General features: G+C 37.7%; 1 protein-coding gene across 1 annotated transcript; it reads right to left on the reverse strand.

Annotated features, from left to right (window-relative positions):
- Positions 1 to 10,531: 10,531 nt before the first annotated feature.
- LOC122584651 lies at positions 10,532 to 12,950 on the reverse strand. The gene is made up of 2 exons (XM_043756695.1): positions 10,931 to 12,950; positions 10,532 to 10,810 (listed from the first exon to the last, which is right to left on the reverse strand). Exon 1 carries the CDS (start codon positions 12,948 to 12,950, stop codon positions 11,289 to 11,291), a length of 1,662 nt encoding a protein of 553 aa, XP_043612630.1. The 3' UTR covers positions 10,532 to 10,810; positions 10,931 to 11,288.
- Between the last annotated feature and the right edge of the window lie 68 nt (positions 12,951 to 13,018).

Below are 13,018 nucleotides of genomic sequence, written 5' to 3' on the forward strand. Positions count from 1 at the left end.
ACAATTTAAACCTGAGGGACCTTTTGTGTTAGTTTTTTTCTATTTTGCAGGTTTGGTGCCAAAAGTGTCAAAGAGAGAAAGAAGAGGGTGAAGATTGGAAAGCTGAAGATTGTCGTCTATATATCTTCCATTATGATTGTTTAGGGTTTCTTGAGAGAGATTTAGAGATCATTGTGACCGTTTGATTCTTGTACTTCCTCTCCAATAATTTTGTTCGTTTATTTTAGATTTGTTTGTAATAGAACTATGATCAATATAGATAATAGGTTTACAACCAATTAACGGGGGTAAACATTTATTTAGATTATTTGTGTTTAATCTGATTGAAATCAGTTTGTGAATGTTTATTGGATTGAGATTCAATATATTAGATTTGGTTATGTTTCTTAACAAATTAATTAGTTAAAACATATAAAACATGCATGCTAACACTGTACATGGAAAGAAATGGCTAAACGAAGATAATGTGGAGAAGGAAAAAGAAAGCATAATGTGTTAATTAACAACTCAATTCTCACTCATTACTCTATATGTGATGTCCAAAATATTAGAAGCAAACGTATATATGTGTCGTACATGTCATGAATCATATATACAGCTGGATCTAGGCGTTTGGCTTTCAATTCACTTAATTACTATTGCTTGTTGTTTCTGTTTTTGTTTATATCTAGTTAAAAAGTATAAACTACATATGCTAGCTCTAACATGTGAATACATATAAAACGGTTGAAAAGAAGATAGTGGTTGTGTACGTGTGACAGAGGCAACATATATTACGTGTTAAACGGCTTTCTGTAAAATATGCTAAAATGTGTAATGAACCTTTAAGTGAAAAGGGAATGTAGGTTTTGATAGAGAATATAGGTATTAGAACAAGCAATAATTATTTGGTCAAAAGGTTATTTTTTCATTTCATGAGAGAGTTTATATATGCTTATAATTTGCATATAAACCCCTTAACTAATTACAAACAAGTACATAATTAATTACAAGACAAACCCTTAATCTAAACATATTAAACACCAAGGACATATTAAATACAAGTTTACAAAACACGCACTACAAAATATAAAGTTAACAATCTCCTCCTTAGTGTTGTTTTGTAAAAGATCAACGATTAGCTCTTTTCTTCTTACTTTGGCGTCTATTTCGCTTTTTTGTAGATGATTCTAGTTTGTCGTGAAGAAAGGTTTGATCTTTGAAGGCTCGTTTTTCGTACTTGCGTTTTGATTCCTTCCAATATTTCTTAGGCACAAAATGGTATTTTGGGTCATCAGGTCGATTGGGTGGTTCGATAATATTGTCGGCAAAATTAACTGGAGGCATATTGTGAAGACCTTGTTCATTATTGGGCAAATATCTGACCCAAGTTCCCAGTGGATGGTGAATTACACCTTCTTGTGCTTTTGGCAATCTTGCATCTTAGATTTTTCTTGATCTCGTTCTATGATCCAACCTAGACTTTATCTTCTTGATCACTCTTTCAATTCTCTTCTTCTCCTTTTCATTATCTTCAAATTCTTTGAGACTTTCAAACACCGCAACACACTCTCTCAATGTCCCATCAGAGTATTTGCAAAGTTCTTCAAGTCTGATGAATATTTTGTGTCCTTGATCACTGACGAATACAAACCCTCTTGGATTATCAAATATAGCACCAGTATTGAAGTTTTCCAGATTGATTCCTTGGATCCTCTGATTGGGCACCGTGAGATTAACTTTCTTTCTTCTCTTTTCAATAGCCAATTGAAAGTCATTTTGTGTCTGACTTAGGATAAGGCTGTCCATATATCTCTTGATCGCATAATATGCTTCTTGATTCTCAGGATCTTGTTGAACAAGCTTACTTCCAAAGTGATGAAGAAGAAAGATCAAGTCATCAGCAGACAGAAGATTGAGTCTCGCTTCTCCGAACATGTACTGACCCCCATCTTCTCTTTTAACAACAACCACATAACCCTGGAGGTCTCGCAAATCCTGGTTCACGCCATTCTTTGAAGTGGAAACCAATTACTTCAACAATTTTCATTCTAAACTGGTTTTTCCACATTTTGCTAGCTTTTTGGCTTTTGGCTTTCAACATATCTTCTAAGTACTTGTTCGTTTGGTGATCAAACTCGTATGCTCTTCGTGCTCTTAGTTCATCAATGTTGATCTTTTTCAGCTCTTGTTTTCCTGAGAAGATTTGAGAAGCCTTTTCTTCAAGGAATTTTGTTAATTTGAACAGATTTGGGTGAATGGTGAGGTAATTGATTCTTTTCCTTTCATTAGATCGAAAACCTCCTTCATTATTTTGGACAGGTGGTGCTCTTGGGTTGATATGAATTTGGGGATGATTGAGGTGATGGATGAGTTGGTCAAAGTTCATTTGATTGAGTGACGGTTTTGGTTGAGGGACTTTTGGGTAGTTATCAAAGCTTGGGGGAGGAAGATCGTCATTGTCAGAAGAGTTGTTGTCATCATTAAGATCATTTTCATTACCTCCAAAATCAAAATCATCGATATCTTGAGTTTCATCATTATTTGCATCTTCAACAATCACAGTGGGATCAAGACTGAGACCTCGAGATTGAGCATCATCTCTGATGTCAGAACTATGAATAACTTCTGTTGCAGCGCTAGCTCCAGCCACTGAATCTTCCACATTCACTTCTTCAGTTCGCTCAATATTCTCCCCCTCGTGCTGATCCTGATCATCAGGATCATCACGCCTCTGATGCGTTATTGCAGTTGATTTACATGAAGCTTCTAGTTCGGTTATTCTTTTAAGTGCCGCTTCGAGTTGAGCCTCTTTTAAGAATCGATCTTGGGCTGCTTGATCTTGGGAAAGTTTGAGTTGGTGCATATGATCAAAGCGAGCTTGAATGGATGCTTGAATTGCTAGATCGAAAGAATCGGTTTGTCCCTCAAGAGAAAGAAGATTGGCAAGAAGAGAATCATAGAGAGAATCAAGAGTTGCACGGCTTTCGGGAGGCATTGGACCAGGGAATATTTTAGGAAGTGAAGAAGAAGGTGATGGGTGGGGCGAGGATGGTTCAAGAGGTAGCGTTGGTTTTGGTGGGCGAGGATTAGAGTGGGGAAGAAGTCCAGCGGCTTCAAGATCTTGAAAGAGTTGTCTTTCTTCAGGATTAGCTTTAAGCCTAATGCTGTCTGGATTTGGAGGAGGGCTAGAAGTTGAAGAGGATGATGGAGAAGTGACCGGGGCTTTTCCTTTATCCATAGGAGTGCGGAGCACTATGGTTGGTGGCGGTTGAGATGTAAGAGCATGAGCGACCGACGTAGATGTCGTTTGCACAACTGTAGGCTCCGTAGGGTTTACAGTGTGGCCTGAATGGTTTTGGCCATCAGGGCTTCCCAATGATTTATGAAGCGATTGCTCGACATTGGTTGTTTCAGAACGAATTGGCTGAGCACGAATGCCAAGCACAATGTTCCGGTTGGTGAGACGTCCGGAGTCTCCTAGAGAGCCTGTTGAACTGGGAGTTTTACCTTGAAAATGCACGGCAAGCCTAGCTTCTTCAAAGCTTAACTCCGCAGTGCCTGTCAATGTAACTTGTGGTAAGAACACATAGACAGGACTTCCAGACACTCCTTGAGATGGTGGAACCACCGACTTTCGGTCTGTTGTAGCAACATTTAAAGAATGTGCGTGCTCAAAAGTATGTGTCCTAGGGGATCTAGACTCTATTGTGTGAGCAAACGAAGTTGGGAGAGAGGCAGAAGTCTCCACTGCTTCAATATCAACATTCTCCGAATGAGAAGTCGATAGTGGATGCGGTTGGTGCCTGTGTAGTGATGAAACTGGATCCTGTAGAGAGGATACAGAGTGGCGAGAAGGTGTAGAATGCGAGGTTGGGGAGTCCTCGACTTCTATCCTAGTGGTGGCATCCCAGTTAATTGGTTGAACTGTCGGAGGGCCATCGTTTTCTTTTTGCCCTATACTTAACCCGGACCACACAATCTCTCCATTATGTTTTTCAACCTCACCCTCAAGACCACCTTGTTCCTCCGGAATATCAAATAGAACGTCATTCAAAGGAGGTTCACTTTCATGATGAGATGAGGATTGTTCTTCATGAGATTCCTCAGGAATTGGTAGGAGAGGAGTTCTCACACGGACAACAAATTTTGGAATTTGACGTTGTCTTTCAGTAGAAGACGATGACGATGGTGAAGAATGAGTTTCAGAAGAAGAAGATGAAGTAGTGAGAGGAGAAGGAGCGGTGAAAGATGGAGTTGTTGTTGATTTAGACTTTGATTTTTTATGTTTCTTTCTTTGAGGAGCAGATGATTCAGGTATTTCGGTTGCAGAAGAAAAAGAACACGTAGGAATAGATGAGCCAGGTGCCGATTCTACTCCAGACCCCTCTTTTCTTTTCCTAGACCTATGACCCTCTCTTGGCGACCTATGCGAGCGTGGGGAAGGCACAGCTCGGTGGTGAGCCGCCATACGCTCGTCTAAATACTCTCGGTACATCCTAAGATCAGGATTATCTATAGGCACCCGGCGAAGCAGAGTTTCAGGAATCGGCATGAAGTGAATTGATTCAATTCTGTTATTTGTATAAACACTTCGGAAACTGGAAATGAATGCACGCCTTGAGTTGGGAAACCGTTGAATGTTGTCGTTGTTGTTGACAAAGTGTGCTACAATGACAGACAAGAAACGGATGAAAGCAATATATTTCTTGTTAGCTGTGAACTTTCCATTTACTTGTAGTCTTAGATGATCAAATGCAATCGCTGCAAAGTCCAGATGTACATCGAATGCAATCCCAAAAAGATATGAAAGTGTAGCCTTTGTAAAGTCATCTTGACCTTTGCAAGATGGTGACAAGCAATTGTTGATTATTGAGCAAAGTGTGTGCCACAACGGGTGGAAGTTCTTCTTTCTTAATTTGCTCAGGGCTGCAATCTCTCCATCATAACCTAACTCATGTACGCGATGTAGCATCTCAAGTGTTGGTGGAGTTGCAACAAAACTTGTTTCTCCTGGTCTTGAATCAGCAGCAGGGAATTGTAAGATAGTACGGAAATCACTGAGATTGAATGTAAACTGCTGTGAAGCACCATCAGTAGTCTAGAGAGAGAAACGGAAGAAGGGACAAGCTCTTCCTCTTGCGGGAACGTATTCAATGGTTCGCCACATCTGAAACAGGAGTTCCTCTTCAATGCCTTCGGCAGTAATGGTTAAAACATTAAGCATTGGGTGATATGTAAGCATCACCGGGATTATTCCGAAAGGACATGTGAATGGGATCATGAGACGAAAATTATTCGTCATTTGTTCTGTAGCACCATCTTGTAGAAACTCCATTCTGAAATTAACAAGAAGACGAATGGGAAACATTGTTTCCAGGGTTAAGTTAAACACCAAGATTTATCTAACACTGTTTATTCACAAAAGATGTAAAGGTAGTACAACAAGGCGTTCGATACCTTACATCTTAAGGAAAAACAATGTAAGATGGGAAAAAACTTTTAGTTTTATTTGAAAAATAAGTTGAACATACACCCCGTTTTACAGAAGATGCAAGGACAGTACATCAAGGCGTTCAATGTCTTGCTTCTAAAGAAAACTTGATGTATGGCAACAGTATGTTTGAAATACATTAATGAATATACAACCTTTTTCACAAAAGATGTAAAGGTAGTACATCAAGGCGTTCGATACCTTACTTCTTAAAGAAAAAGGATGTCTAATCAAAAATATGTACAAGAGGAAATGTGGCAACCAATATGTGTGATCTCAGGTAGATTAATGAACATTAGATTGATCACAAATGAAAATGATGTGAGAGCACAATGAAATGTATCTTATGCATAATAAGATCTTGAAGATGAAAAAAAAATTTTGGGCAAAGTAACACTTTATAAAGATGAACATTTTAAGAATCAATACCACTATGATATACTGATATTATGCAAAGCATCAAGATATCAAGTAAATACTTGATATCGATGCACTTGCAAAGATAACACATTCAACAAATATAGATAAAGCACAAAATAACCAGTTGAGCAATCAGAACAGATAAGCATGCATGTATGTAAAGTAATTCTAGCATATAGTATATTCACAAAATAAGCATAAATTAAATCATGAATGAAATAGGAAAGATAGAATACCCGAATACTCAACAAAGATAAATGATACACGAAGATCACGTAAGAGTCAAGTAATCACCCCTGGGAAAAATCATGAAAAACTTATGAAAAACTGGTAAATGATTATTAAAAAGAATGAAAACCGGTATTCAGAGACAAATGATATGAAAACCGGTATTTCATAATCAAAAAATATGAAAACCGGTTTGACAGTATCAAAAGATATGAAAACCGGTATTTCATAATCAAAAGATATGAAAACCGGTATTACATAATCTAATGATATGAAGTCCGGTAAATCATAAGCTAAATATATGAAAACCGGTATTACATAACCAAAGACATGAAAACCGATTTTATTGTTTGAGGAATTGAAAAACCCGGTAATAGTAAGTATAAAGAAAATGAAAGCCGGTATTTGGACAATGATTATACGTGAAAAACCGATTTTTGCCTGATAGAAGAGTAAATGCCGGAAATCCTTGAATCAAAATATGTGAACTAATGCCGGGATTTAGAGAAAGCCGGTTTTAAAAGAAGGAAAAGAAAACTTAGAAAAATTTGGAAAAAATTAAATGAGGGTCAACGAGGGGTATTTATAGAGGTCAAAGCCGGGATTTGACCCGGTTGTTTCGACCCGTTTGACTTGACCCGGTTTGGTCAAAACCATTTTTTTTTTGGTCAAATTCTTAAGGTAAAGAAATATGGACAAAACTCCCCCTAGGAAAATTATACAGACAAACACACATATAAGAGATTTACAAACTCCCCCTAAAAACATGCATTCTACCCTTTTTCTCCCCTTCAAACATTGCATATAAGAGCAAGTAAGCAGATGGCAAGTGTTTGACCAGGAAAATAAACATAGAGAGCATGTTATTAAGGCATATTATGTTTGTAGATCAAGCATACCTAACTTAGTGATCAAATAAGTAAACCGTTGGCGGTCTAATGGTTTAGTGAACAGATCAGCAAGTTGGTAGTCAGTTGGAACAAAGTAAAGTTCGATGTTACCTTTTTCGACATGGTCTTTGATAAAATGATACCTTACATCGATGTGCTTTGTTCGTGTGTGTTGAACAGGGTTGCAAGATGGCGATAGCACTTTTGGAGTCACAGTAGATTGGTATCCGATCATATTTGAATCCATAGTCAGAAAGCTGAGTTTTCATCCACAGAACTTGTGAGCAGCAACTTGCAGCAGCCACGTATTCAGCCTCAGTAGTTGAGGTGGACACAAGATTGTTTCTTTGAGGACCAACCGACTAACTTGTCTCCTAGAAACTGTACACTCCCTGAAGTACTTTTGCGGTCTAACTTGCATCCAGCATGATCTGCATCTGAAAAGGCTATTAACTCGAATCCGGTATCTTTTGGGTACCATAAACCAAGATTTATAGTTCCTTTAAGATACCGAAAGATTCGTTTTACAGCTTGGGCATGACTTTCCATAGGGTTAGCTTGGAAGCGAGCACACATGCAAGTGGCAAACATAATATCCGGTCGACTAGTTGTCAAGTACATGAGTGATCCAATCATACTACGAAAGAGTTTCTGATTGTATGGTTTTCCATTAATATCAGCATGAATTTTAGTTCTTTGATCCATTGGTGTGGCAATGGGTTGACAGTTTAACATGTCAAATTTTTTCAAAATATCAAGAATGTATTTATTTTGACAAATGAAAATCCCATTGGAAAGTTGTTTAACTTGTAAACCAAGGAAAAAATTAGTTCACCCATCATGCTCATTTCGAAATGCTTGACCATTAATGCAGAAAAGTTTTTGCAGTACTTAGGATTGGTCGAACCGAATATAATATCATCTACATAAATCTGGATCAAAAGGATATCGTTACCTTGCCGTTTGATAAACAGAGTAGTGTCGATAGTACCTTTAGAGAATCCTGATTTCAGAAGATATGTGGTAAGAGCATCATACCATGCACGTGGTGCCTGCTTCAATCCATAGAGAGCTTTGTCAAGTTTGTACACATAGTCTGGATGTTTTGGATCAATGAATCCTTCTGGTTGTTCGACATATACTTCTTCTTTGAGAACCCCATTTAGAAAAGCCAATTTAACATCCATTTGGTAAACGGTAAAGTTCTTGAAAGCAGCATAAGCAAGGAAAATGTGAATGGCTTCAATGCGAGCAACAGGAGCGAATGTTTCATCATAATCAATTCCATCTTGTTGAGAATATCCTTTGGCAACAAGTCTAGCTTTATTGCGAACAACGATGCCACTTTCATCTTTCTTATTCTTGAATATCCATTTGGTCTTTATTGGTTCCTTGTGAATGTAGGGGTTAGAAACCAATTTCCATACTTCGAGACGTTCGAATTGAGACAGTTCATCTTGCATGGCTTTCACCCAGTCTGGATCACATAGAGCTTCTGTGACGTTAGTAGGTTCGACCATGCTTAAGAAATTGACGAACAGGCATTCATTCGCAGAAGCGGCTCGAGTGGTTAGACCAGCAGTAGGATCACCAATGATTTGACTTGGTGGATGCGGAAGCATGGCTCGCGGCCATTTTCGAAAATGAGGTAACGGTTCAGCTGGTTCGTTATTTTCATCGGGATTAAGAAAGGTGGGAGAATATTGTTCAGCAATTTATTCATATGTTGGTTCATCAGGAAGAACCACTTCTTCAGAAACAGAGATGGAGCTAGATGATGGACATGAGATTGACAGATTTCTTGCTGATAGAGTATCTGAGGGAGATGGAGTGGGACAATTTATTGATGATGGAGGAGAGGTGTCTTGTTGAGATGAAGTTGAACTTTCGAGCAGAGAATTCGTTGAAGATGGAGATCCAATTTCAGAGGAAGTAGGTTCTGCTGGTGAAGGAGAGTCATGATAAATTTCATCAAACACTGTGTCTAACTCTTCAGTGGTTGGACATGGGAAATTGTGAGAATTATCAGATCCTAATTTAGGGGGCTGAGCTAGAGTTGGAACAGAGGATGTTGAAAAATGATGATCTAGGAGCATTCCAGATAGTTCATCAAATTTGACATTCATGCTTTCTACCACTTTCTTGGTTCTGCGATTATAGACACGATAAGCAATGGATTCACGTGAATAACCAATGAAATAAGCCTCATCTCCCTTTGGTTCAAATTTTCCAAGATTGTCATGGTCATTGAGAACATAGCACACACATCCAAAGATATGAAAATAATTCACATTTGGTTTTCTCTTGTTGATGACTTCATATGGAGTTTTGTCGAATCGTTTATTGATAATTGATCTATTTTGAGTGAAGCATGCTGTGGCAACGGCTTCGGCCCATAGATTAGGAGGAAGTCGAGAGTGAGCAAGCATGGTTCTTGCAGCTTCAACAAGTGTGAGATTACGACGTTCAACCACTCCATTTTGTTGTGGAGTTCGTGCAACGGAGAATTGATGAGAGATACCGACAGAAGTGAAAAATGACTCGAGTGTCGCGTTTTTGAACTCGGTACCATTGTCAGATCGAACGGAACGAACAGTAATTTGAAGATTAACTTGAGTCCGTTTTATAAAGTCAATAATGATTTGAGGAGCTTCACTTTTGTCACGAAAAAAGTAGACCCACGTGTAACGAGAATAGTCATCAACGATAACAAGAATGTATCGTTTACCATGAATGTTTTGAACACGCATAGGACCACATAAGTCCATGTGAAGAAGATGAAGAGGAGCATCAGTGCTCAGATATTTCTTTGGTCTGTGAGACGCCCTTTTTAGTTTGCCAATAGCACATGCTGAACACACATGATTGATGTCGTACTTGAAGTCAGGCAGTCCTTCTACAAGTTGTTTATCAACAAGAGCATTGATGGTATGGAAGTTGAGATGAGACAGGCGTCTATGCCATAACCAAGTTTGTTGAGCAGAAGCTTTTGAGAGAAGACAAATTTCAGAGGAAGGTGATGGAATGTTATTGAGATCGATAGTAAATAGGTTGTCATCTCGAGAGCCAGTCAGAATATCTACCCCTTCTTCAGTTTGCACTCTACATTCATGGCGTCTAAAAAGAACCTGGAGATTATTGTCACAAAATTGACCAACACTGAAGAGATTGTGACCAAGACCTTCCACATATGAGACACGTTTTATAGTGATCCCATTTTGAATGATGTCACCATAACCAAGTATAGGAGCAATATGATCATTCCCAAAACGAACTGTGCCCATGAACTTTTCAACAAAATTCTGAAGAATAGATCTGTTACCAGTCATGTGTCTGGAACATCCGGAGTCGATATACCAGACACAGATGAAGAATTCCTAACAAAACAGGAAGTATTGGTTTAGGTCCCCACATGAACTGGGTCCATTGATGGTTAGAGGTAAAATATACAGAATAATTAAATGATGTATAATTATGAAAAAGAACAAACCATGCATATTTAAAATAAAGAAACAAATAGTAAACACATAAAACATTCATACATTTATTAAAGAAACAAAACACGGTCACTTAGTTCAAACGAGGATTACAAATTACAGACATTTAAAATTGTTTCAAAAGAAGAGAGATTAAATAGAACTAGTCTTACAAGACTTGGGATTATCTAAAGAATTAGTCCTACGAACTCTCCACACTTGTTTCACAGGAGTTGACTCTTTATCATGCTCGACTCTCCTAGATGCAGCTAAGTGTCTATCTTTAGGGAGCCATTTACTTCGACAATCTAAGCACAAGTCACCTGAAACATGAAAAGTTTTTAGGTTAGATGAAAACTGTTTAAAGTGGGTTGTTCTTGATTGCCTTTTAGGTGTGGGATGGATGGATGTTGACTGTTTTTTAGTGTTCAAAGGGAACCAACCGTACTGATCTTGACATCTGGTGACCTTCCCAGAATCATCTTTAATAACAGTGAGTTTAGGTTTGGGTAGATGAGTTTTGGTAAAGCTAGGGTACTTTCTATCCTTTGGTTGTTGTGACAGTTTCATTTTGGTAAGTTTTCTTTTTGGTGATGAGGTGTTAGGTTTGACAGGAGTGTTTGAAGAGTTAATTGTCTTTGTGGTATTGTCGGAGAGCTTCAGGTTTGAACTAGTGATTTTTCTCCATGGTGTCTTCCTTGGTAAATAAGTGGCTGGTATGGGGTATTTGTTGGGAGTCTTTCTTAATAAGGGATCTTCCTTTTTCTCCTTGTTAACAAATTTTCTTTCCAATTCAGGATCTTAAGTGTCATTTTCTTCCAAGAAGTTGTCAAGATCCGGGAGATTTGAAAGATCTAAGTCAGACTTTGGGTTCTTTTGATTGGGTTCTTTAGTCACACTAGGGACATTGGTCTTTAAGGACATCGAAGTCTCATTGAATGACTTTGTTGCTTTGACATTTGGTAACTCAGGTTTGTAACCATTTAGTTCTTTGATGATTTTGCAATATCGCCATTCTTTAGTTGCAAAAATGGTTGATTTATTTTGAAAAACCTTTTTGTCTTGTTGATGAGAGTCGTATATGGCGATTTTGCTTTGCTTTTCCTTTTCTAAAGCTTTTGTCAATGCAGCAATTTCATTCAAGTAGACTTGAACTTGAATGGATGTTTCAGTTGATTGGGTTGACGAAGGAGTAGTATCAATGGAAGTATCCAAAGTACGAGTTACTTTCAAAAACTTTGAGAAAGGACCAGACTGTAGTAACTTTGACGCCTTTTCCTTGTCATTATTTGCAAAAGGTTGAAGTACAATGTTTTTATACTCCACTTCTATCTTAAGTTTATTAACTTCAGTTAAAAGGCTTAAACGTTGAATTCTTTCAAGTTCAAATCTTTTGGTAACAGAATCAATTTCACTTAGATAAGATTGAGTTTCTTCAGAAAATTGAAGTGGTCCAGTATTAAAAACATTTGGAAAGACATGTTCAGATTGATCCACTGACACTTTTTCTTCTTCATCATGGTCATTGCAATTCATGTTGTCTTGTTTGGTTTGGGTGGCAGCATTGTAGGTCTTAACATGATCCCAGTTAGTTTGCACAGAAGCATCAATACATTCACTAGTACTACCAACAGAAGAGCAAGGTGTGGGATTCAAGACAACACATACTGGAGAGTTAAGATCGGAACAGTCATAGACAACACTGGAAGTTTGAAATTCAATATCAGGGACATCTTTGTTATAGTGATTTTGAGACTGAAGAGCATCTATCACACTTTGTTTCTCATTTAATGTTTGTTTCAAATCTTCCAAAACACTTTGTGGAATGTATGGTCGTACTGGAGTTGGTTTTGGAGGAATTATTTCCTTTTTAGATTTGGACTCACATGACTGCTCAACAGTTGGTATATCAGTTGAGCTTTCATTTGAGTTTTCATCTAATTCGACAATTATAACCGAGTGTTTTTTGTTTTTAGGACAAAGTGGAAGATTAAACAAATCATATGAATCATTGATGTGATCATAGTTAATTTTAACTTCACATTTGGATAATTGTTCTTCTGTATCAAAATCATTATAACAGGGTCGGACAAATTGACTGAGTAGACCATACCGCATCATGTTCTCATCATACAGGGGTGGTACAATGAGTTGTCCAGTGAGTAAGTTCTTTGGATCTTCAAATCCTAACCCTTTAGTGAAATCTTCAAAATCTCTTGGTTTGTTTAAAAAGATTTGCTTGTTGGATTGATCAATTCTGTAAACCTTAACTTTATAAAACTTGATTTCATCAATGAGTTCATCAATTTTATGTTCGAGTTTTTGGTTTTGAGAATCTTTGATGCAACATGCATGATTTAAATCGGAAATTTGATTTTGTAATTCTTTCACTGTAGGGTTGGAATCGTTGAACTTGGACTGAAGAGCTACAAGATCCTCGGCCAAAGCATTTGCTCTAAACATTTCATTTGATTGTGCAATTTTTAAGTCTTTGATGATTTGGTTTAGTTCAAATACTTTGAGTTCAAGTT

Source organism: Erigeron canadensis, unplaced genomic scaffold (assembly GCF_010389155.1).
Source record: "Erigeron canadensis isolate Cc75 unplaced genomic scaffold, C_canadensis_v1 Conyza_canadensis_unscaffolded:94, whole genome shotgun sequence".
Lineage (NCBI taxonomy): Eukaryota > Viridiplantae > Streptophyta > Magnoliopsida > Asterales > Asteraceae > Erigeron > Erigeron canadensis.

What these genes read in the sequence shown, in the direction of transcription:
- LOC122584651 (XM_043756695.1), bottom strand. Translation starts at nt 12,950, where the DNA reads ATGTTTAGAGCAAATGCTTTGGCCGAGGATCTTGTAGCTCTTCAGTCC.